Source organism: Equus quagga, chromosome 2, assembly GCF_021613505.1.
Source record: "Equus quagga isolate Etosha38 chromosome 2, UCLA_HA_Equagga_1.0, whole genome shotgun sequence".
Lineage (NCBI taxonomy): Eukaryota > Metazoa > Chordata > Mammalia > Perissodactyla > Equidae > Equus > Equus quagga.
Genome location: NC_060268.1, coordinates 63,729,375 through 63,754,970, shown reverse-complemented (window position 1 = coordinate 63,754,970; position 25,596 = coordinate 63,729,375). Strand labels below are relative to the sequence as shown.

At 45.8% G+C, this 25,596-nt stretch overlaps 1 protein-coding gene across 1 annotated transcript; it reads left to right on the top strand.

Annotated features, from left to right (window-relative positions):
* The first annotated feature begins 4,482 nt into the window (after positions 1–4,482).
* Positions 4,483–23,869, top strand: LOC124234646 (la-related protein 6). Its single transcript, XM_046651961.1, has 3 exons — positions 4,483–4,755; positions 18,091–18,301; positions 22,320–23,869. Exons 1-3 carry the CDS (start codon positions 4,556–4,558, stop codon positions 23,385–23,387), a joined length of 1,479 nt encoding a protein of 492 aa, XP_046507917.1. The 5' UTR covers positions 4,483–4,555; the 3' UTR covers positions 23,388–23,869.
* Positions 23,870–25,596: the final 1,727 nt, after the last annotated feature.

Below are 25,596 nucleotides of genomic sequence, written 5' to 3'. Positions count from 1 at the left end.
TCCACTAACAATGCTGGTGATGCTATTCTTGCAAGGGGGTTAGAAGGAGGAATAAAGAATCCAATTCCCGGACTAGAACATGAGCTCCTAGAAAGAAAGACCACATGCTATTCCTCTGTGAATCCTGCATCATTCTTACCACATAATTGGTAAACTTTTGGCATGCAATAAGTGTTACCAAGTTGTCAAATTTTTAAAATTCAAATTCAACACCAATTAATTGAGTTGCTACTATGTCTTGGGTCCTGAACTAAGTACTTTTATATGTTATCTCACTGATTCTTGATTAACCTCTCAGCTATTAGTTAGCTAGGATACAGGCCAAGCTGCTGTAACAAAGATATCTCAAAACACAGTGAATTAAACAAGGTGTGATTTTCTTTTTTTCTCAAATAAAGGTCTAGATTATGGTCCACTAAAAAAGTCCAGGACTTGTTTGTTGGCTTTGCCATGTTTAACATATGGTTTCCATCCTTGGGTCCAACAAGGCTGCTCTAGACAATGAGTAAAGGAAAAAGGCTGGGAAGCACATCCATGTTTCTAGAAGCAGAACCCAGAAGTGGCAGAAAACATTTTCGCTCACATCCTATTGGCCAGAATTTAGTCACATGGTTATATCAATATGCAAAGCATGCTGGGAAATGTAATCTCTAATTAGGTGGCTGTGTATCCATCTAAAACTGAGGATTGATATTATTAAACAAGAGAGAATGTAGGGGCCAGCCCCGTGGCCAAGTGGTTAAGTTTGTGCGCTCTGCTTCTGTGGCCCAGTGTTTCGCCGGTTCGGATCCTGGGCGCAGACATGGCGCTGCTCATCCAGCCATGCTGAGGCAGCATCCCACATGCCACAAGTAGAAGGACCCACAGCTAAAAATATACAACGATGTACTGGGGGGCTTTGGGGAGAAAAAAGAAAAATAAAATCTTTAAAAAAAAAAGAGAGAATGTATATTGATGGACAAGCCTCATAAAACACTTCATACCTGTGAGTGGGTATCTTAGTTCTTATTGAAGCTAGAAATGAACTATAAGAAGATGCTGATTTCCTGCACAGAGAAGTCCTCTGTTTTGTCAGTGTATTCAGGATTAAGTTGGCTCTGAACGGCTACCTCAAATTATAAGAGTTTTGCATATAGACAAAAAATACCAATTTCTTAATTTACAATGGAGAAAGATACATATCTAGCAACTAGAATATTTATGTTCCCCAAGCAGGGTAAGATTTTCGTGGTATAGAGGTACTTAGAAGGCCCCATCACAGTGCATACTAGAGTCTACTGGGCATCTAATTGGGTCCAGGTGCGAGGCTAGTGTCTGCAACCTCATCTGCTCGATCCCAGAGCGAGTGCTTTTCCCGCAACACTCTACTGCCTACGTGGAAGCTTTTCTAGTCAGCTTCAAGACATTCTCAAGATCTTACTGGCTGTGGCTCTTTGTACAGATTTCTGCTACAGCATTTATTGCTGTAGACATTCTTATTATTGAAGGCTATCTTTTCCAGGCTCCCTCCATCTCCTGATATCCGTGGATCGTGTCTTAGTCATTTTACAAAATTGAAGCCAGCACAGGGCCTGGAATTTGTTATATGCTTAAATAATGATTAAATGAGTAAATAAAATGCCCGCTTCACCTATGGTTATAAACAGAGCCTTTACTGAACTCCCTCTCATATTACCAATTCTTCCCTTCGGCACTTAGCCCACTCCCAACTTCCCTACATTGATATCTTAATCTAAGTCCTTGGTTTCCAACTCTAGTGCCAGGGACACTCAAAAATATTTCCAATTGATTCTGAAACAACTCTTTACACACTGGAAAAGTCTTCCAGGGTCGAGCTTTTGCTTCGGCCTTACCTCAATTCATCCTGAAGCCTTGTCAGTATATTTCCTTTTGTTTCATCCTCAGAAGCTACAGAAAAAAGCTATTTCTCGTTTTGAGTTTATTATAAAAATGAGCCCTCAAGTTTCCCAGTAAAGGGAATGATGCCAACTCCAGGCTGAGGTCATGATTTTGTTAAAGGAGTCTTTGCTAATCATCTCAATGCTGATGCAAATTCCCCACAGAGATGCTCAACACAGGCCTGGGTGGGACTGGCCTCATTCCGCAGCCACACTCTGTGAAGCAAGGAGCTGGAAACCAGAAGGAGCCCTTAAAAAGACCTGGTTCCTTCACCAGTGACGTGAATGATGGGGTGTGTGGGTAGGACTAATCAAATCAAATCTGTGTGTTCCTAGACGCAAGGCTGTCTGCTAGACAGAATGGGGGTGCAACAAAGTAGAAGAGGTCCTTCTCTCACTAACAAATGCACTCATTTAATTATTTGTTTAAGCATGCAACAAATACCAGTGAGCCTCATTAGGACTCACTTCACTCATTTGAAAAGTGACCGAGTTGGACTCCCCCATGAAGTACCCCATTGCAGATGAGGGTGTCTGTCCTCCCCTCCCCCAGGCATCACGCAAAGCCAACTACTACGAATGAGAAACTTACGTGAAATTGCCTTAAAAATTCCGTGCAAGTTTTGCATTCAATTCCATAGTATATTCCGAGTTGTATTTATATATATATAATGGCTCTTCTCTCAGTAAAGGCTTGGCAGAAAGGTTTGTACTCTTGGGGCTACACAAACCCCAACAGGCGGAGCTCAGGACTGGAGGATGTCTGACATCCTTTCTAGATCCAAAATTCCCTTATGAGAAGTCAGATATAAACAGTATCATAAACAGCATAGGCAGATATATTTGAATCTAAAGGCATATAAATTCCATTTATTTTTTCAAATCTCCAGCCAAATAAAACACTTGTGTAGACTGGATTCACCCATCAACTGCCAGTTCTCAAGCCACAGGGCCCTAGGAATCTATATGTCCAGAAAAGTTCCCAAGGGACTCTTATGGTCAGGCAATTGGAACCCCTGAGATGAGGCATGCATGAACTCTTCATAAACTGTAAAAGCTGGAAGAAATGTGAGCCATCCTCATGGGTAGGGATAATAATCCTTGTAGTCTTTACCACACAGGATGGTTTAAATGAGATCATGCATATTGTTTTGTGAAATTTAGGAACTAAAGTTGTCAGATCGGAGGGCACGGAGGGGCCTGCAAATCTCTCTCCTCTTGATCCTCATTACAGTGGTGGACCAGGTATGCAGCCCTTCTATAACAGCTGTAGCGCTGGAGGGAGGCACAGCCGGCTTGGAAAAGATCCTCTTGACTTCTTGCTTCTTCCTCCCGATAGCTCAGACCCAGGGCTCTGAGCTGTTCTGGTGCAGAACACCAAGGGTCTGTCTTCCTTCACTTACTCATTCTAGGACCTCTTCTATCAAAAGATAGATCTGACAAAGAAAGGGACACAGATTCCAGTCAAATCGTAAAAAGAGGGGCTGTCCTTGCTGCACGCCTGGGTCTCCCCCGGCCCCAGCCCAGACACCCAGGACCCCATGCATGGTGTTCTTGACTCACAAGGACACTGCTTTCCAAGACACCCCATTTCTTGAGCCTCTCCTGACTTGCGTCCCTGGCTCAAAACGTATTGGTCCAGGGTTGCATTCTTTTGGAGCCCTAATGTGGCAAATTAATACGATAAATTATGTTTAAGGCACTAAATAAAAGACTTTATGAAAGCAGATTCAGGTTTTATTCACTTCTTGCCCCTGTCTTTAGTTTCTGGGTCACATTTGAAAGGTTGAAATAGAATTCAATTTAAAGCTAAAAGCAAAACGGTGGCAGGGTTTTCGAACATAGTGGCATTTCAGTAGCTCCCTTTATTCATTCAACAAATATTTGAATGCTTACTGTGTACAGGGCATATTCTAAGGGGCAATACACGGCAGTGGCTTTCACACTTCAGCGACCTTCACCACCATTTGGAGGGCTTGTTAAAACACCAAGTTCTGAGTCACAGATTCTGATTCAGGAAGTCTGGATGGGCCCTTGAATCTGTTTGTCACAAGTTCAAGTAAGGCTGATGCCGCAGGTCTGGGGATCACACTTTGAGAACCACTGGTAGAGGCCATGGCGGGAAACAGGTCCCTGACCTCACAGGACACACCGTGTAGGGTGGAGATTCCGGTCATCTTGGCAGGTCAGTGGGAGAGACAAGCAGGAGGCACAGAGCCCCTTAAGCTGCGGTCTGTGCCTGCCACCCCCAGAGTCGTCCGCCAACTGAGAAGTCAGACGTGCCGCGTCCCTCCCCTCCCCGGGGCAGCCTTGAAAGTGAGCGGGCAGGAGCAGGGAGCCCCAGCACCTCCGCTCGGTCTTGGGCCCCTGGAGCAGCGGGCGCGCGTAGGCAGGACCAGGGGTCCAGGAGACCGTTCCGGCTCCAGCCTCTGGGAGAGGCGAGCAGGCGAAGCGGCCCTCCTCCTCCGTGGCCCCGCCTGCGCCGGCGCTCGGCTCGCGGCCGGGGCGGGGCGCCGCGACCCCTGTCCCTCCCGGGGCCGAGCCGCGGGCGCGCTCGCGCCGCCCCCGCCCCCTCGTCGCCGTCGCCGCCTCCCGGCTGGCTCGGCCTCGCGGCGCGGGCTTCCAGCGGCGCCGCAGTCCCCGCCGGACCGCGAGCCATGGCCCAGACCGGCGAGGAGGCGCTGCCCGGGCCCGAGACCGCGGTGCAGATCCGCGTCGCCATCCAGGAGGCGGAGGACGTGGAGGAGCTAGAGGACGAGGAGGAGAGGGCGGAGGCGCGGGGCGCGGGGGACCCGGCTCGGTATCTCAGCCCCGGCTGGGGCAGCGCCAGCGAGGAAGAGCCGAGCCGCGGGCACAGGTAGGCGCGGCGGCCCGGGCCCAGGTGGGGGCCGAACGGGAGTCCGGGGACGGCAACTCGGCGGGCAGAGCCGGCTGAATCCGCCCCGCCGCGGGGCCCCTGCTCGGGCCGGCTCACGAGTCCGGACCAGCTTTGGGCGGTCGTTGGTGCCCCGGTCCGCAGCTTTGGAACCGGGGCTGCCGACGCGGATCTGAGGGGCCTGGACGTGGGCATGCTCTGGGACCAAGGAGGAAGTCCTTCCCGGGCCATCCTCGCCATCTCCTTCCCAGGGGGAGACTCTCCTTCCGTGAGCTCACCCAAAGACCCTCCACAAAGCCCAGCCCAGCCCGGTCTTCACCTCCGAGGCTGGCCCACCGCCCAGTGAGAGTGATCCCACCTAGCCTTCACCGCCGTCATCATCGCCCTGTCTGCTTATCAGTCCAGATGGCTGGGGGCAGGCCAAGCACAGCTGACACTTGCTGCTGGCGGATCCGAGGAGGAGCGATTCACGGTGTAGAGAGCTCTCTTGCCCTGATTTGGGATCAGTTCAGGGCTTGCTGCTTGCATCCTCCTGGCCGGGGGATTCCCATTTTCAGGCAGCCTTCCCCACCTGACTTCTATGCTTGCATCATCTTGCTGCGTTGGCATTGGGTTCCTGGGTCTGGGTAGTCTGGAGGCGGTATGGCACAAGAAACCAGCTGTCTAACCTTGCCTCTGGGCCCTGAGCGTTGTCATCAACCGGAGACCCAGTCTGTGTCCACTAGCACCCAGGCCTTTCAGGACTGTGGTTTTGCTCCTGCTGTTGAGAGAAGATACGGTATGGAGTGTCCATAGAGATGAGAGTCGGGCCATGGCAGAACTTGCAAATTCTGGGAAATGCCAGCAGGCACTCTTTCAGAGCCCTCTTTCTTCTGGGACTCTCTGCACAGGCTTTTAGCTGTCAGAGCTCTTCAGGATTATTTGCTGGCGGGCTTATATTGACTTCACTGGGAAAATACTCAACTCAAGGGCATAAGGATACCGAAGCCAGAGCCATTCCCCATCGCAGGCTGACCCTTTCCAGTGGAAAAGGTCTGGATTTAGGGACCCAGAGATTCAGGGCAGTTCAGTGGAGACGGGGCACTCAAGGAGGAAAGTCCAGCCCAACAGCTTAGAGCAGGAAAGCGGGACACAGCAGATGACATGGTAGATACAGTAGACATAGTAAACATATCCACACTTTGTATGGATGTACAAACCTCGTTCATTCATTCATTCAGCTCTGTGCTGAGTACTGAGAGTATGAAAATAATGCCTTTGTAGTATCTGACATCTCACAATCTTGAGGAGAAGGCAGCACCTGGTCAAATAATTTCAGAGGTGTGTCAAATAGCCCAGAGTGGCTTCTCCTTCTGACTTTATTTCCCTGTGACTATGGCAAATTGCTGTCCCCTATCCTGGGAGCTAAGTTTTGAGATTGTACCATTAGCAGGGATTCAAGCCCTGCTTATCTCTTGGGCCTGGAAAGATCCCCTGTGAAGATGTGGGAGAATGTGAACCTCAGTTCTGGTGGGCTGCTTGCCCCCACGCCCTGCACCCTCCCTCCAGAGCCACCCTTCTCTCCCAGCTCTGGCGGATGCAGTCTCATGGAACATTCAGTTTGAAGCATTTCCTGCTGCCCTCTGGCATTTTCTGACCCCAGAAAATCTCTGGGGCTCTTCAGGGTAGTGGTGCTGACAGAGCCCAGCGGGCAGACGTCCAGAGCATGAGGAGAATGTATCCAAGAGCAGGATCCACGCTGTCCCCTATTTGGGCCAGCCTGGCACAGCAGCGGCCACCGCCCTGTAGGAATATTTCTTGGCTCTGAAAGTCTGCAGGAGAAAGCCCCGGTTCCTAAATCTGCTTGTGGAGATGTGGCATGTACCCACCTCATCCCCTCAACCCAGTGCTTCCTTCCCTGCTTGTCTTAGCAGTTCTCACTCCCACTGCACTGACCCCTCTAGGTCCCTGAACACAGGGCGCAGTTTTGTGTCTGTGTGCCTTGGCGGTCCCACATCTAGGTTACTCTAATGGATTGGTTTCTACTCAGCCTGAAAACTTCGCTGCCTTGTCCTCACCACCCCCAATCCCTACCCCGAAGCTGGGTTTGTTTCCTCCCCTTTGTGTTGCTGTAGTACTCTGTACATTTTACACCCAGCACTTACCACAGTTGTAATTCTATAGATCTGCTGCCCTCTGTGAATTCGGGGACCGTGCTTACCTGTTCTCATTGTATCCTCAGCACCCAGCGCGTGGTGGGTGCTCTGTAAATACGTGTTGAATGAATGCATGTCTGTATCATCTCACTCACTCCGGCGAGTTGAAATATTGGTGTGTTTCTCTTCCACGAGACAGTGCCATCCTTGAAGGCAGCGACCTTGCTTAGTCCTCTCTGTATGTCCAGTACCTAGCCCAACACCTGGCTTGTCCCTGGGGGACAAGGAATAAATGGAAATAAGGAAAAATCTTTATAACCTCCAAATGTTCATTAGTCTTCTCCCTGCATCTTGCTCACCAAAAAGATGTCTTTCCTTTTATTCTCACCTTTTTAACATAAAAATTTCAAACATAAAATGTGAAAGAGTAGTACTGTGAGCATTCATATGCCCACCGTCTAGATTTAACAGTTGTTAGTATTTTGCCGTTTTTGTTTGATGGACATATAATATATACGTTTCACCCTTGAAAGTATGCTGTACACAGACTCATTATACCCTAAGCACTTCATTTAGTAGCTCTTAATGGTGATGTTCTCCCATAACACCATGGTACTGTTACTGCAATGAAGAAAGTTAATAGTCATTCCTTAGTATAATCCCTAAAATAATCTAACAGCCAAGTTCCACATTCAGGTTTTCCCCAATTGCCCCACATTGTGTTTTACAGCTGTTTCTTTTCCCCCTCCAACCAGAATCCAACCAGAATCCAATCCAGGTCGAGGCATTTGCCTGTTATCTCTCTAGAATCTTTTAACCTAGAATATTCCCACTATTTTTTTAATGCTTTGCTGTTTTGGAAATAAGAGGCCAGATGTCTTGTTGAATGTTTCACAGTTTGCATTGGTCTGATTATATTCCCATCATCTAGTTTAACTTGCTTCTCTATATGCTATGTCTCCTGTAACTGGAAGTTAGGGCTGAGGGCTTGGTAAGATTCATTTTGGCAAGAACACTTCATAGGCAACGCCATGGACTCGTTGTTGCCTGACCTCACGCAGCTTCCACCGTTAGTGATGCTAAATTTAACCGCTTGGCTATGGTGATCTCTCCATTGTAAGGGTTCATCTTTCCTTTGCAGTTAGCAAGTAATATGAGGGCTTCTTTTGAATATTCTTTCACCAAAGCCGTCTGCCTAGTGGTTTTAGCAGGATCCATTGATGATCCTTGCCTGAGTCCGTTAGTTCACTGGGGATTACAAATTGGTGATTTTCTAATTTTATCATTCTTTGTACGTTTATTAGCTGACATTCTTCTGTAAAAGCGAGCTTTGCCCCGTCATCTGGGATTCAACAAGAGTTCCTCCTTAAGAGGCAAGCATAAATGCTTAATTGCCAGTTTTCAAAGAGAGGAGTTGGTGTAATAGTCACATCAAATAATTTAAATTGGGGGCCTCCCTTTCACTCTCTCCGATTCATGGATTTTTGTTTATTCACTTTTTTATAGTTAGTTACAATAATTATCTTTGATGCTCAAAATGTCCCTGATTTAGCAAGAGGAGCCCCTTCAAGTTGGCTTCAGATATCCTTTTAGAACATGCCCTTTGGTCTTTGAGCACGTCCTTGCTTTCTGATGCCAGATATTCTAGGCTCAATTTGTGCTTTTCCTACTCCAGTCATGGGATCCAACCATTTCTACAGGAATCCTTGGTTTTTCAAACACTAGGAAGAAGGTATTTAGAAACCAAGGCCTGGAATTAAGAGTGCTAATTTCTACTGGGGCAGCATTGCTTTTAGGTCCTTTCAATAGACAGAGTTAGGAAATATATTTCTTAAAAATAAATTTGTGTTGATAATCCCAATTCAGATTTACCACTACAGGGTTTTTGCTTGACTTCTTTTATTTTTTATACTGAAAAATCTCGATTAGCTAATAACATTAACATGTTTACTTATCTTCCTTGTCTTACAGTGTGTAACAATTAGTTAAAATTATAATACTAAATATTAGTATAAATAATAAAACCACTGAGCACACCTGCTTTTCATTTAACAAACAGAAACGTCTAGGTTTCTTTCTTTCCATGATTTTTCAGGGACATTGCACAAGCAATCTTTTCCCCATTTTGGATGATGATAATGAAAGCTTCCATTTATTAATGCCAATTATATGCCAGACATGGAAGTAAGCACTTTGTATACCTTATCTCTGCTCCACACCACAAACCATATTTGGACCTGCAGAGACATCCATTAGTTGCACTCCTTTCCCAGGCCTAGGAAATATGCCAGAAGACAGGGTTAGAGAAGAAAGTCATGGTCTCTGTAATAAATCTTTAAGAACCTGTGGGCCACCCAGACATAGCATGTGGCCTCTGCTAGTGGCATCCAAAATGTACTTGTTCCAATGATGCCTTTTCCAAAGTTGGGAACGTACTTGTGTGTGTTTGCAGTCTGTCTCTGTGAAGAACCTTTATCTTTTGAATCTACCCTCATGTTTTTATACTGCGTTATCAATTTGGTAACCTTTTTGAACCTTTTCAGATTCATTATCTTTTTCTAGAGGCAAGTCAAAAGAAAGTATACACAGATTGTACTGGACCCTAATGTTTTTCATAAATGATGTTTTTCCCTTTGTGTTCAATATCCTCCTTGTTGCTGTCCACCATTTTCCTGGTCTTGGTGGCCAAAGCATCATATTAGACCATCTGAGGGGCAGATGGTGAGTCCAAGAAATCTTTCCTGTATTGAAAGTCATAGTGAGGAGCTCATTACTCCACCATTTAGTTTGGATATTTTCCTTCATAAGGTATCATTTGATTAGCCACTCAATTACCATATCCAAATTAGCTTGGGCTTTTGTAAGAAAAACAGCCCTGGAGATTTTATGCTGTACTTATTTCTCCAGATCATTTACAAATATGGTAAATATTTCAATGCTATCTGTGGAGCCCCGTGTCTGTTTTGAAAAGTACCCTCTTATTTCTACCCTTTGTTTTCATTTCTAGCAAGTTTATGGCTATAGCAAAAGAACTCACTACCACTCCCAGTTTACAATGCTTTATTTAAAAGGAAACAATAATGTAGATGTAAAATTCAAATGTAAAACTTTTTCAAAGTCCTCCTGAAAGGCCACTAACAACACATTCACCAGTACACATACTTTCTGTTTCAGAGAAGGGAGGGTGTCCAGAAATCTTGTGACACTTACAGGGAACTATAAGTCTTTTATTTGCTTGGAGCAAAGGATCTGAAAGGAAATAGACAGAAATGAGTCTGGAAGCTGGTTACAGCCAGATTCTAAATGAATCTGAATAAAGAGCTAAGGACTTTGGATTTTATTTAATAGGAAATAGAAAACATTGTTATTATTATTATTATTATTATTATTATTATCATTGAAGTAGAGCAGTGACATAGCTCTTTTTCAAAACTTGTAATGAGGCACGGAGTAGAAGAGGCTTAACCCAAAATCCATCAGGAGTGGGGCAGGGGCAGGTGGCAGGAGGTGGGAAGACAGAGCCCTAGAAAGGCTCTGGTTAGAAAATTTATGAAGGATGCAAGAGGGGAAAGGGATGCTAATATCTGAGAGGTGATTTAAATTCTTCCTTTAGACAATTACCCAGCCTCTCTGCCAATGAAAAGGAGCAGGCACATACCCTGTACTTCCAAGGGGGAAAAAAGGAACCAGATTCATTTCTAAAGGAACTGAATGAACTAACTGGTGACCTAGAGCTGCTAAGGTAGAGCTGGTACCTGCAGATACAGCCTTCTCCATATAAGGCCCCTACTTAATGATCCCTGCCTGTTCACCCCAAAGTGAAGCCTGCCAGTTGGCATGCCCCACCTATGGCTATAGAGCCACCTAGGAAGAAAACCAATAGGAGTATACAGCTGCAGAGGGAACCCACACGACCCACCAAGAAAAAGCATCCCAGACCTTCATTCTTCACATTGAGTAGCTGTGGAGCATAACTCCCCACTCCTTAAATATGGACTGTGTGCAGTGACTTCCTTTCGAAGTGTATGGTATGGAAAGGGGGGCAAAGGAGTCACTTTACAGTGGAGACAGCTAACAGTCACTACCTCAGCCAGGCCATCAGGGCCAACGTCCACAGTGATCAGGCATGTTGACACTATGTACCCTGGATACCATGTGATGAGAATGGAAATTTGCATCTGTGGTCCTCTTCTCTAAAACCCCTATCACTGGTCTAATTGTGAGAAAAATATCAGACAAATCCCAAATGAAGGACATTCTACAATATACCTGACCAGTGAGTGCTCCTCAACACTGTCAAAGTCATCAAAAACCAGGACAGTCTGAGAAACCGTCACAGCCCAGAGGAGCCCAGGGACACATGATGATTAAATGTAATATGGTACCTGGATGGGGTCCTGAAACAGAACAAGGACATTGGCTAAAAACTAAGGAAATCTGAAGAAGGTATGGACTTTAGCTAATTATAATATGTCAATATTAGTTCATTAAATGAACCATACTAATGCGAGATATTAAAAATAGAAGAAGCCTGGTGTGGGGTATATGGAAGCTCTCTGTAATATTTTCACAATTTTTCTGTAAATCTAAAACTATTCTAAAATAACTTTATTAAAAAAATTTGTTAACAAAGAAAAAGATGAATTGTTTACCAGTCACATGAAAAAATATCAATGACATGAAAGTTAAATAGAAAAACTGACCCCAGAAGATACAGAAGTGACACTTTCCCAGAAGAAACAAAAAGACTGTAAAAAATGTATACTCCAGTTATTACCCTGAGAGAGAATATAAGATATTGCATCCACAAAACAAGAACAAGATGCTCTTAAAAAGGAATAATCTGAAGACATAAAAGAGTTCTTGGGGCTCAGTTCCAGTGGCGCAGTGGTTAAGTTTGCTCACTTTGCTTTGGTGGCCCGGGGTTTGCAGGTTCAGACCTACACACTGCTCATCAAGCCATGCTGTGGCAGCAACCCTCATACAAAATAGAGGAAGACTGGCACAGATGTTAGCTTGGGGACAATCTTCCTCAAACAAAAAGAGGAAGATTGGCAACAGATGTTAGCTCAGGGCCAACCCTCCTCACCAAAAAAAAAAAAAAAAAAAAAAGAGTTCTTAGGGAATAAATAAATAATTACTAAAATTAAGAACATCACAAGGGAAGGTTGGAAGATAATGTCAGGGAAATCTCTTACCGTGTAAATCAAAGACAGAGGCAAAGACAGACAATATGAAAGAAAAGGTCAGAGACAGAGATCAATCCAACTGGTCGGTCAACTAATAGGACTTTAAGAAAGAAATGAAATCTTAGCAAATGCCTTTGCCCTGCAGTGAACAACGTTTACATAGTCGCAAATAAATGCAGCTGATTGGCTTTCAACTTTTAGTATCTATAGACAAAACATGAAAGATTAGTACAGAATAGGATGTAAATATTATGAACTGTGACAGAAAGAAATAAAGGTACCTCTGATAGAATTTGGAAGATTGGAAATGGAAGAACAGGAAGGATGAAGGAAATGAAGGAAAAGGTAGGGTGATAATATGCACATCATAGGTAGTGAGGAATTGAGAAATATTATTTAATGTTGGTGGAATAAGAAACAGTTTTAAGTGTAATATTTAAAATAAAATAGACGCTAATAGAAACACCAAAAATAACATAAAAATTTTAAAAATTGGACGAAGAGGCTTTGGGAGATGAGTGACCCCAAATCCTCATCTTCTATAATAGGACATGAATAGAGAATGTCTAAGATTGGCAAGTGAGAAATAGAGCTATGAGCATATTTTCTAGAACTATAAGGCAACCGCCATGAGAAGGAAATAGTTGAGCAGAGGTTACCTCTAGGGAGGAGAGGTGGAGCGGGGAATTGTTGCTTTCTTTATAAGTTCTCTACTATTTTATTTTAGTTTTTGCTATGTATATGTATTACTTTAATTTTTAAGATTCACTTTTGATGAGCTATTAATAGTGTCCAAGGGAGAAGTAATGAGGACAGTTGGAATGGAAAAGAGAACAGATGGGAGACACCGCAGAATAAAATCAACACTTGATAACTGACTCCATGTAGGGACATCACAGAGGGCTAAAAGATGCATCTTAGGTTTCGAGTGTAAATGCAGAGAAGAGTGAATAGGAAAAGTCGTTGGTGGGGCAATTTGGGAGGGAAGATACGTAGTTTTTACAGGACGGTTGTAATTGACAAAAAGTTGCCGATATTTATATTTAAAAAGATCTAAACTTCTTTAATGTTTGTAAAGGATACAGGGTCTCTTTTGTTCAGAGGCTGTTACACGAACCAGGAAACAATGTAGCATGCTCCCAACTGTGAACCGGGCTTTGCTGCTCTTCCAAGACTCCCCTTTGGAGATGCACAGTTGCTGCTGAGGGCACCCATGCAGAGGGAGGGGTCCTCTGGGTGCAAGAAGCTCATCTCTGCCCTCACATAAGGGTTTTGTATTACCCATCTGTGCTGGCCTCTCTGGCCACCTGCCTGTCTGTTCACTGAGTGCAAATAACTGATAGAGAGTCACCCTCTGAACCCATTATGGATTGTTTATTATGGACTGTGAGACTGCAAAAGGAAGATGAGCTTCCCAGATGGAATGTCTCTGAGTAGACCCAGGCTTCAGTCCTACCTGAGGTCGAGTTCTGCAGAAGGTGATAGTTCAATTCTGGACATTTAAATTTGAAGCAATATCAGGCTATCCAAGTGGAAAGGTCAGGGAGGCAATTAGGAATTGAGGACTGGAGCTCAGGAGTGAGAGAAGGATGGAGGGGTGGGAGGAGAAGCAGATTTGAATTGGGTGAGCTCACCAGGGGCTCAAGTTTAGAGGTTGGCAGGGGATAAAGAGTCAAGGATAGGTCCTTGGGGAATACCCACATTTAGAAATGGGAGGAGAAAGAGGAGACTGAAAAGGCGCTTAAATAGGAAGAAGAATCAGACAAGAGCAAGTCACAGAAGCCTGGGGGAGGGGTATCAAGAAGAAAGTGGTCAACAGTGTGTCATCCTGCAGTGGCGGCAGAGGACCAAGAAGGAGAAGAGGCAGCTAGTTATGGCAAACAGATTCTTTGGGGGATGTCCAGACTCATAGAACAAGCATAGGGGGAGGGAGGGCTGTGCCCGAGGGAGGTCTGGGCAAGTCTGATTGGATGAACTTCATTTTCTCCATCAAGTCTGAGATGGAATCATCTGCAGAGAGTCAAGTCTCCCCATGGCCAACTTTGGGAAGAATGGGAGGCTCTAGACTGGGCATCGGAGAAAGTGAGCAGTTACATCGCCTTCCTTCCATTATGTTTTGTTTATGAGTTTACCTTTTATAATAGCATCAACTGGTCTAGTTTGGAAGTGGGACTTACTGGTCTGTGGGTCCCTTTGATAGTCTGGTCACCTCTGATATACTACCATTTGTAGTAAGTTAGACGATTTTGCTAACATCCCTGAGTCCACCCAGAACTCTTCACTGGTCGTTATCGCACGCCTCATTCCATCTTCTGCTCTGTATTGTCATCCTTGTGTGCTGGCCTCAGAATTTCCTATGCATTTGTAGTTATTTTATCTGGTGTGGTCAATCTATGTGTTGTAACTACTATTTAGGGTGTAAACTTTCTCTATAAAGTGAAAATTTATTCTTTCTGTCTTGCTTCTCCTTTTTCATTCCATTGATTATCCCACTGACACTTTTCCTTTGGCATGTTTTGAGGACCTCTTTTCTCATTGTAATGTTACTATCCTAATATTTGGCTGTAAGTAATAGAAAACCCAACTAACAAGTGAATTAAACAAATAGGATTTTCTCTTGCTCATGTAATTAGAAATCTTCAGGTAGGTAGTTAGAGGAATTGGTTCAGCAACTCGGTAATGTCAGAGTCAATAATGTCAATAAATCAGGCCAAGCTGGTTTATTGGCCTTTTCCTTAGGGCAATAAAATAGCTGCTACAGCTCCAACCATCACATCCACACTCAAAACAGATAAAAGGGAAAGGGGCAGGGACAAAAGAGTTTCACTTGTGTGTTATTGGCCATAACATGACAAATGGCTACCAACTGGAAGAGATACTAGGAAAGTGTGTATTTAGTTTTTTTATAGCCTCTATAGTAAAGGAAGGCAAGTGAGAAAGAGTTCGATATTAGATGTTGGATGAGTCAGACTAATGTCCGCCACAGCTACCTTTTAGGGACTTCTAAAATAATCAGCTTACCTAATGTTTTAGTTGCATTTGACCTGTTATATCTTTTGGGCTACCTTAATATATCCCTTTAGTTTATCATCCCATTTTTAAAAGACTTTTTAAAAAACATGCTTTTAAGGTTAGACTCTCAGATCATTTTTTTTTCTTCAGTACACATTAGTCTTGGGACATCAGTAAGGTATTTTTAAAAACCATTTCCAGGCTGTCTACAGGCAAATAACTAAAAACTTCATTCCCTTTTTTTTTGAGGATGATCAGCCCTGAGCTAACATCCACCCCCAATTCTCCTCTTTTTGCTGAGGAAGACTGGCCCTGAGCTTACATCTGTGCCCATCTTCCTCTACTTTATATGTGGGACGCCTGCCACAGCATGGCTTGACAAGCGGTGTGTAGGTCCACGCCTGGGATCTGAACCGGTGCACCCTGGGCCGCCAAAGTGGAACATGCAAACTTAACTCCTGCACCACCAGGCTGGCCCCTAAAACTTCATTTTTTAAATCGACCAGTGCCAATATTTTATGCTAATTATAGTTTCTGAATTTTAAAAATTGTGAGAGATTTATGTAGTGTTTTCTCTCCTGCCAGAATATTTACTCTTTATTCTCATTTTGACTCTTCCACAATTGCTTTTTTTGGTGGGGGGTTGGGGGGAGGGTTGAAAGCCAGTGAATTTTGCTGGAGTTGAAGGACATTCATGTACGTGCCTTTTCCCGCTTTAAACTGTCAAGTAATAGCTCACCTTTACTTTCCAAGCCTCTCTCTCTTTTTTAATTGGTTGCTTCTTTTATTTAAGAGCTTAATCCCAAACCAAGGAAATGGTAACAGTTTGCTTCTTTATAAAGGAAACACAGTGTGCATGTAAGCATGCATACTTCTTATGTGAAAAGGCTCCTTTTAAGAAAAATTTTTAATTGTGGTAAAATACACATAACATAAAATCTGTCATCTTAACCATCATTAAGTGTGCAGTTCAGTGACATTAACTACATTCACATTGTTGTGCAACCACCATCCATCTCCAGAATTTCCTCTCTCCCACCTGGAACTCTGTACCCATTTCACAACTGCCCATTCACCCATCCCCCACCCCCTGGTAACCGCCATCTACTTTCTGTCTCTATGAGTTTAACAATTCTAGATACCTCATATGAGTGGAATCATACAGTGTTTATCTTGTGACTGACTTATTTCACTTAGCATAGTGTCCTCAGGGTTCATCCATGTTGGAGCCTGTGTCAAAATTTCCTTTTTGAGGCTGAATCTTGTTCCGTTGTATGTATGCACCACATTTTGTGTATCCATTCATCTGCCAGTGGACACCTGGATTACTTCCACCTTGTGGCTACTGTGAACAATGCTGCTGTGAACTTTCTGAGCCTTTTTGGGAGCCAGGCACGTTCTCCCCACAGAGTAGAAGCACACTGGGTGCTTTCGGTGGACCGGGTGTGTGTGTCTGTCCCAGACGAAGCTCTTTCTGCTCAGAACACGTTAATGGAGGCTCCGGGTCTGATGGCCATGTTATTAGAAATTAAGCAGTTATTTTTTTTCTGGAAGTAATTTTTAACCAATTCTTTTTATTGAATAATATGTATAGTATTTGTATAATACCTAATTTTAATTTGGTCATTAAATGTATAAAAGAGAACTCACCTTTGATAACTTGTAATAATTGTGTCAACTATGATGTGGATAATGACAAATTCTCTAAATATTTATGGTTTTGAAATTTTTATAATCTCTTTATGAAAGATTGGCCTTCTTACAGAAGTTTTGCCCAGGATTTCTCTGGCTTCTTCTCATGTCCTCTTGTTCTCAGGGAGGGGGAGGAGAAGTCTGTGCAGGTGGAGCTGCTGGAAGGCATGGGTTTCGTTCAGAAGGGCCCCAGTGAGTGGGGTTGTTTGCAGATTCCATGGCAGGGTCCCAACAGAAGGTGGAAGGTGTTATGTATATTGGCTTTGGAGACAGAAAAGTTGTGTTTGAATACTAGATCTGCCTCATAGGAATGAGCAAATGAGTGTATCTGTCACTTATTGAGCTCTGAGGGTATACCAGGCACTCTTCTGGATATCTCATGTATTAACTCATTTAATCTTCACAGCAGTCCTCTCGGGGGACTGACTATCATGATTCGCATTTACAGATAATGGGGCTGAGGTGTGGCAGTGGAGTTCTTGCTTAAGTTGACTCAGTTAATAATTGGTGGTGCTAGGATTCAAACCCAGGCAGACTAACTCTAGAATTGGGGCTCTTAGTTACTGTACTAAACTGTCTTTGAGAAATTGGGATTTGAGGGTTGGAGTAGGGAGGGAAGAAAAAGAAGGTATGTGAAAAGCATCCTGTCATTGGCAGAGCAGCACATAAAGGTTAGGAGAGGGCGTTATTATTTTACTGATTCTCCTTGTTAAAAACTGATTTCTTAGCTGGTTAGAGGCAGAACCTATCCCCTTGTGGCTGTGTGATCGCCACCTCTGAGCAGTGCAGTTCAGGGGTGACCCGTGCAGTGTCCTAGGGCTGTGACGAGCTCCCACAAACTGGGTGGCTTAGAGCCGCAGAAGTGTGTTGTCTCCCAGTTCTGCAGGTGGGAAGTCCGAAAGCAAGGTGTCAGCAGGCGCGTGCTCCCTCTCAAGGTGCTGCTGGGAAACGACCTGGTCCAGGCCTCTCTGCTTCTTCTGGTGGTTTGCTGGCAGTCTTTGACATTCTTTGACTTCCACATCACCCCGATCTCTGGCTTCATTTCACACGGCATTCCCCTGGTGTGCGTGTGTCTCCAGATTTCCCCTTTATATAAGACCCCCGTCATATTAGATTAGGGCCCACCCTGCTCTGGTATGGCCTCATCTTTATCTAATGACATCTGCAAGACCCTCTTTCCACATTAGCCCACATTCTGAGGTACAGGAGGTTGGGACTTCAACATTGAGGGGGAAATTTGGGAGGAAACAGTTCAACCCATAACACCCGGTGTCTCCTTCTGGTCTCAGTGGTGCCACGACTAGTGGGGGCGAGAATGAGCGTGAAGACCTGGAACAGGAGTGGAAGCCCCCGGACGAGGAGTTAATCAAGAAGCTGGTGGATCAGATCGAATTCTACTTTTCTGACGAAAACCTGGAGAAGGATGCCTTCCTGCTAAAGCATGTGAGGAGGAACAAGCTGGGATATGTGAGCGTCAAGCTACTCACGTCCTTCAAAAAGGTGAGGCTTCCTTCTCTGAAGCTGCCTCGAGGATTTCAACAGTGCTTTGGGTTGGGGTTCTAAATGTTTTCACCCCCTTGAAACGTGATGGCGAGTGATTTTTTATTTCCTCTGAGGCCTAAAAAATGATCAAGACAAGGGATTTGGGATTGTTATTAAGAATGTCCTCCCACACTATTAAAAGGGTCCTGGGTGTTGGGACACATCTCAGCCTGTGGCGGTTATGAAATTATATTGCTCGTTCTTGGTAAAGTTCAGGCACTCTTGCCAGGCAAGTGGGTGGCCAAGAGGATTTGTGCCAGGACAAGGGGACTCAGTGGCCTTGAGAGACACCTACCAGGCCTAGAATTTTATCAAATCCAAGTTTTTCATTTGTCAAGTTGGATAAATAAGAGGAGGAAGGAGTGCCCGGAGCTCTGGGAGATGAGCCTTCTCCAAGACTCCAGCAGCCGCTGCTGTGTAATGCCGCTATCTATATGATGGAGATGTGGCATGTCTAATGAGTGCAGCCTTTGGGCAGCAGACCGCATGTCCCTGCTACGTACAGATCCAGCACTGGGCTGTGAATTCCCTGCTTCTGCAGGAGTTGACGGGTCAGTTGGAGTAAGAACTCTCTCTCCCTTGGGGGAAGTATATTTACTAGAATGGAAAAGCACCACACGGCCTGTTGCATAACGGGATGTGTAACGAATGGGTCCCAGCCAAGTCGCCTGTGCACTTTGTCAGAGAGCACTGGAGCAGAGCTTTTCTCCTGCAGCTCTTCTCTGCCCCACCACCGTTATACTCTGCCCTCTTCTCTTGCTCTCTTTTCTTTATTCATTCATCAAACATATTCATTCCATAGGCTGAGTGCTGTGTTAAGCACAGGATATACAAAATGAATATGGCATTCCCTCTGCCCTTGAAAAGTCCAATAAAGGAGAGAGATCAGTGAAGGATTACAATATGACCAGAGACAGGACTACAAAAGAAAGAGCAAAGTACTGTTAGGAGCTAGTTGATGAGAGCAACTAACCCTGCCTGGAGAATTGAGAAGGCTTCCCAGAAGTGGTGACATTGAAATAGGATCTTGGAGGATGAGTGGGAGTTTTCGAGGTGCTGGAGAAGGGAGGGGGCATTTCGTGTTGTAAATGAAAAACGTACTCTTCCTCCTGTGTCTCTCCTTTCCTCTCACCCCACCGCCACACTCTCAACACTTCTGACACCTGATGTATGGGGCTTTTTTTCCTCACAACAAGCAATTCTCTGTGACACCAGGTGGGTATCCTACAATTTAACTCAATTCTGACACTGTGTACGTGGAGATAGCGTCAGATCCCACAGGGTAAGGGCTCAGTCCCACAAGACTGCCCTCCACTTCAGATGTCAGTGACAAGTAGTGGGTCCCCAGGTTACCCACAACTTCTGTCCACCTTGGCTACAAATAGGAGGTTCCCATGACCTCCTGTCCATTGGATTCACTTATGTGTTAGAGTGGCCCACAGAACTCAGGGAAATATTTACTTGCATTCATCATTTTATTAAAGGATATGATAAAAGATACAGGTGAACAGCCAGATGAAGAGATACCTAGGGCGAGGTCTGGGAGGGTGCTGAGTGCAGGAGCTTCTGTCGCTGTGGAGCTGGAGTGCTGGAAGCTCTCCGAACCCTCTGCTATTGGGATTTTTATGGAGGCATCCTCATGTAGGCATCGTCAATCCTTAACTCCATTTCCGGCCCCTCTCCCCTCTCTGGAGGATGAGCTGTGGAGCTGAAAATTCCAAGCTTCTAATCATGGCTTGGTCTTTCTGGTGACCAGCCCCCATCCAGGAGCTATCCAGGAGCTCACCCAGAGTCACCTCATTAGAACAAAAGATGCTTCTAGTGTTCTTATCACTTAGGAATTTACAAAGATTTCAGGAGCTCAGTGCCAGGAATGGGGACGAAGACCAAATATATATATATATATTTCTTATTACAAATCACAACATCACACATGTCCAGAGAGCAATGAGAAGCCCTCACATGAAAAGTGTTTGTGGGGGACCCCAAAGTGAAGCAACCAGTGGAATCATCCTACATACTCCTTTATTCCCCCCAGGAACCCTAAGACGCAGCCCGATTCTCTTTCCTTTTTGAGCTGCCACTTAGGGATCTGCTTAGGAGGGTTCTCCTCTGTTGAAAACTGGCTGCAGAGTAGACACAGACTCCCCACCTCCGGAATGAGAGCAAAGGCCCTTTTCATCCTAAGGGCTTTCGTGCTCATCATAATAGGAAACATGTATGACAAAGGTAACAAACTGGGGAATTACTGTTGCTGAACATCTGCCAGAGGTCTTCAAGTAATTGCACAGAGACTGCAGCTCCCTGGTCCCTCTTATTCAGTGGTGCCTGGACACTCCTTCTCAAGGCTCACAGACACAGGCCTGGGATGCTCAGACTAGAGCCGGGGTTTCCCCGGGGACCTACCTCCTGCCTCTGGAGCGGGGCTGGGTCCTTGCCAGAGCCTGCTTCTCTCTTGATTGGACGTGGTCTTCCACCAGCTTCTCCAGCCCTGAGAAGGCAGCACTGGCCTTCCCCGGAGCACTCATTGCTCAGGCTTCGGGCTTAGCTGGCAGCTTTTCTTCCTCTCCTGAGCACTCCCTCCCTGACTGGTTTTGGAGAAGGCTGCCCATGTTTCCCACCCAGAGAGCCACTGCTTGGGTTTCCCACAGCCTGGCACTGACCCACAGTCATCATCTTCACCCTTTCTGGATCTCGACTTGACTCTGTCCACCTGACATCTGACCCTTTGCCTGGACCTGCCCTCTTCTGCCCTTGGCCCATGGCACAGTTATCAGCCCACTGATTCCGTGTGGAGGTGACTCGTGGTTCCTGCACCCTAAGGCCGAATCTTGGCCATTTCACCCAGAGGCCACAGGCTAGAGTGGACAGTGGCCTCTCCCGAGGAGCCTCCCTGTACTGCTAATAGCTCTGCCAGCGTTCCCCCCTGCCACCCTGTTAGTGAGCCCTCCCTTCTTGAGTTCTGGGAGGTTCCTGTTGTGGTCCCAGGGTTCCTCTGCAGAGCAACTGCATTGGCCTGGCCCCAGAGGACACAGGGTGATCTCGCCATTCCTGGCTCGGGTTACACACCCCGCCCACCTCCACCGTTTCTTTGGGATGACTCATTCTCCCTGGCATTCCCTTCACCGGAAGTGGGCCTCTCGAAAATTACTGTTTTATAATATAAATACAGCTTTCATATACTGCAACATTGATACACACAGTTTCCACTAAGGGAGGAAGAGGGAGGGACCATTTCATCATTCTCCGTGAGGTCCAAGTTGGATTTAATTCCAAGTTGAAATAGTCCACATCATTTTCAGGGCATATTCCAATGAAATATGAAAAATCTTTTGGAACCTTCTCTGTATCAAATGCATAAATGAAGAAATCCAACTTCAGAGAAGCCTTTCAATGTTAAAATCTCTGAGTTCTGTCAAAATGATAGCAATATTTGAAATAATGACAGCACATACTATCTATTGAGTACTCGCTGTGAGCTAGACACTGTGCTAAGTTTTATGTGTATAATGTGTGTCTGGATGTATACATTTATTTATTCATTTAATCCTCACGACAGCTGTACGAGATAGGCACTATTAACATCTCCATTTTACAGATGAGGAAGTCGAGGCACCATGAGGTTAAATAACTCTTCAGGTCTTACTGCCAGTTGGAGGTGGCCTTGACTTGTGTATCCAACAGCCTTGTTCCAGAGGCTGCAGGTTTACCTTATAAACTTGCACAGAATAGAATATTTCCGTTACCGCGGAAAGTTCTGTTGGACAGTGCTGCTCTGCAGCGTGCTGCCTTGTTTGAAGTTGTAGAAAGTGTTTGTTCACCCATTCATTCACTAGGTTTTTGAGTGTGTACACACACCAAGTATGATTCTAGATACCAGTGTTACTGGGGTAAGGCAAGGAGGGAGGGTGATTCTAGAGGACGTGGACAGACAAGGACAATAGGTACCATTTCAGATTTGCTTTATGTTCTTCAGGTGAAACACCTTACACGGGACTGGAGAACCACAGCCCATGCCTTGAAGTACTCAGTGACCCTTGAGTTGAATGAGGACCACCGGAAGGTGAGGAGGACCACCCCTGTCCCACTCTTCCCCAATGAGAACCTCCCCAGCAAGATGCTCCTGGTCTATGATCTCTACCTGTCCCCCAAGCTGTGGGCCCTGGCCACCCCCCAGAAGAATGGAAGGGTGCAGGAGAAGGTGATGGAACACCTGCTCAAGCTCTTTGGCACCTTTGGAGTCATCTCGTCCGTGCGGATCCTCAAACCCGGGAGAGAGCTGCCCCCTGATATCCGGAGGATCAGCAGCCGGTACAGCCAGGTGGGGACCCAAGAGTGCGCCATTGTGGAGTTTGAGGAGGTGGAAGCCGCCATCAAAGCCCATGAGTTCATGGTGACAGAATCTCAGGGTAGGGAGAACATGAAAGCTGTCCTGATTGGTATGAAGCCACCCAAAAAGAAACCTCCCAAAGACAAGAACCAGGAAGAGGAGCCCACTGTGAGCATCCACCTGAACAAGTCCCTAAACAAGAGGGTTGAGGAGCTTCAGTACATGGGTGACGAGTCTTCTGCCAACAGCTCCTCTGACCCCGAGAGCAATCCCACATCCCCTATGGCTGGCCGGCGACATGTGGTCGCCAACAAGCTCAGCCCTTCTGGCCACCAGAATCTCTTTCTGAGCCCGAATGCCTCCCCGTGCTCGAGTCCTTGGAGCAGCCCCTTGGCTCAACGCAAAGGTGTTTCCAGAAAATCCCCACTGGCCGAGGAAGGTAGGCTGAACTCTAGTGCCAGTCCTGATATCTTTCGCAAGTGCATGGATTATTCCTCTGACAGCAGTGTCACTCCCTCTGGCAGCCCCTGGGTTCGGAGGCGTCGCCAAGCCGAGATGGGTTCACAGGAGAAGAGTCCTGGAGCAAGTCCCCTGCTCTCTCGGAAGATGCAGACTGCAGATGGGTTACCTGTGGGGGTGCTCAGGTTGCCCAGAGGCCCTGACAACACCAGAGGATTCCATGGTGGACACGAGAGGAGCAGGGCCTGTGTATAAATACCTTCTATTTTTAATACCAGCTCCATTGAAAACCACCTTTGTTTTCAAGGTTCTGACAAATACCTGGCATGACATACAATGAAACTAAGTCCCCTTTGAAAGATTTTCTATACCTGTAGACCTCTTAATTTATATATTTGTAATGTATATAATTGTCTGGTATGCTGTGGTTTTAAGACCATCTTCTAGATCAGAACACCCATTCCTCCCAGCATGACCATTATTTTGATGATGCCCGATGTGTGTGAATGTCACGGCTCTTCAGGGCTGTGGGACAGAGGCTCTCGAGGGAAGGCCTGGCAGTGGACCTCTTCTTTGGGGCAGGGTTCTTCCCTGTGGTGACTGAGCTGTCCTCAGTCGGCCATGCAAAGGCTTCCTGAGAGCCCAGAGTTCTGTTGTGCAATGGCGACTGCCTAAGCCGTGGTGTCTTGTAGGACCAAATGTATGTTTCCTGTCAAGTGAATAAATAATAAAACACCCGCCTGGGAGTGCTGGCTCTGAAGTCATAGACTGTGCCTGACAAAAGTCTGTGCTCATCTGACAAGCCTGTGGACAGAGTGTCATGAGCCCCTGAGGAACTTAACAGAGACACGTTTCTTGAATGTGCCCTCGGGCAGCTGTGGGGCTCTCCTTCGGGCTCTTGGCAGCCTGAGAGGTGGGCCGACTTTGTGCAGTTGTTAGAACACCACATCTGTCATCATGATGAATCATACCACGTGAAGGCAGCTTAGTATAAACCAAGTCCTCTAGGTATGGTCCCCAGACCAGCAGCATTGACATCACCTGGGGACGTGTTAGAAAAGCAAATTCTCAGGCCCTGTCCCAGGACTACTGAATCAGAAACTCTGGGAGAGGGGCCTGGAATCTGGATTTTAACCAGCCCTCCAGGTGATCCTGATGCACTCTAGGATTTGAGAACCACTGGGACAGACAAGGGTTGTGGGACTTGAGGTGAGACAGTTGGACTCCCATATCCCCGCTAACTAGTTCTGTGACCTTAGAAAAGGTCAGCCTCGTTGTCTCCCTGCAAAGTACTTCGTCTTGATGTCAGTGTCCGGAATGCAGTTGGCCCACCGTAAATGTTAGCTCCTTTTCTTTGGGTTAATGCCCATTATCGTTGGAAGCTGCCTTGGTAGGGCAAAAAGAGTGCTGGCCTAGATTCCGGTGTTGGCTTATCTGCTCACTATTTAGGTGAATTTAGGCAAGTCACGTTTAATGGAATTTGTTAATAATTATTGAACAGTGATTAGATTCCAGGGACTATGCTGTGAGTTTTCCATGCATTTCCATGCACAACCACGCTGGAAAGGTTCAGAGGTTATCTCTGGTGGGTAACTAACTCCTCGAAGGTTTAATAGCTAGATGGTGGAGCTGGCTTAGACCTAGCAGTCTGGCTCCAGATTCCACACTCTTAACCATCAGATGGTACTTGGCATCTCTGAACCTCACCATCCACATTCTAAAAAGAAGCAACCACAAAAGGTGCTAATATTTATTCGGCACCTCCTGTGTGCTAGGCGTTTTGCTAGACATTCTTCCATTTGTCTTATCAGTGCCCCGTAAGGTTAATACCCCTAAGGTTATACCAGTTTTACTCATGAAGCTGCTGAGGTAGGAGAATACCCCAAGCCATTGTGAAAACAGAAAAAGATAGTGTATTTTATATTATACAGTTCCATACAAATTAGCAGGTGGTTATTATCTGGTTAGTAAGATAGTGTGTCCCTGAAGACCCAGAAGAATTCCTACTGACTGGCAAATGCCTCCAGGATTTACTCGCATTTGCCATTTCCACCACTCCCAGCTGTAGGTCGCCCAAAGGCTTGTGTCTGGTCCCCAGGCCCCCAGGCCCCCAGGCCTCCTGACCCTGGGCAATGCCACAGCCCCACTCCAGGCCCCTCCTTGTGCTTCACTCCCTGACTCTGCTCCCACTCACCCCCTGCCTGACCTTTCCCCACAGCCACCCACCTGCTCCTGGACCATGGGGCCATCTGGGCTTCACCAGCTCTTGACCTGGTTACCTTCAGGCTATTCCACCCCTTTATGCTCTGGCACATGAGCTATAGGTGTTTTAAGATTCCCTCCTGTGCACAGTAATTACTTAAAAAAAATAGCTGCACCCTCACCTTTCTATGTGAATACTGATGAACTTGGCCCTCTGTCTGTGGCATTGCCCTGTATGACCTTAGGAAAGAGCCCTGAATTG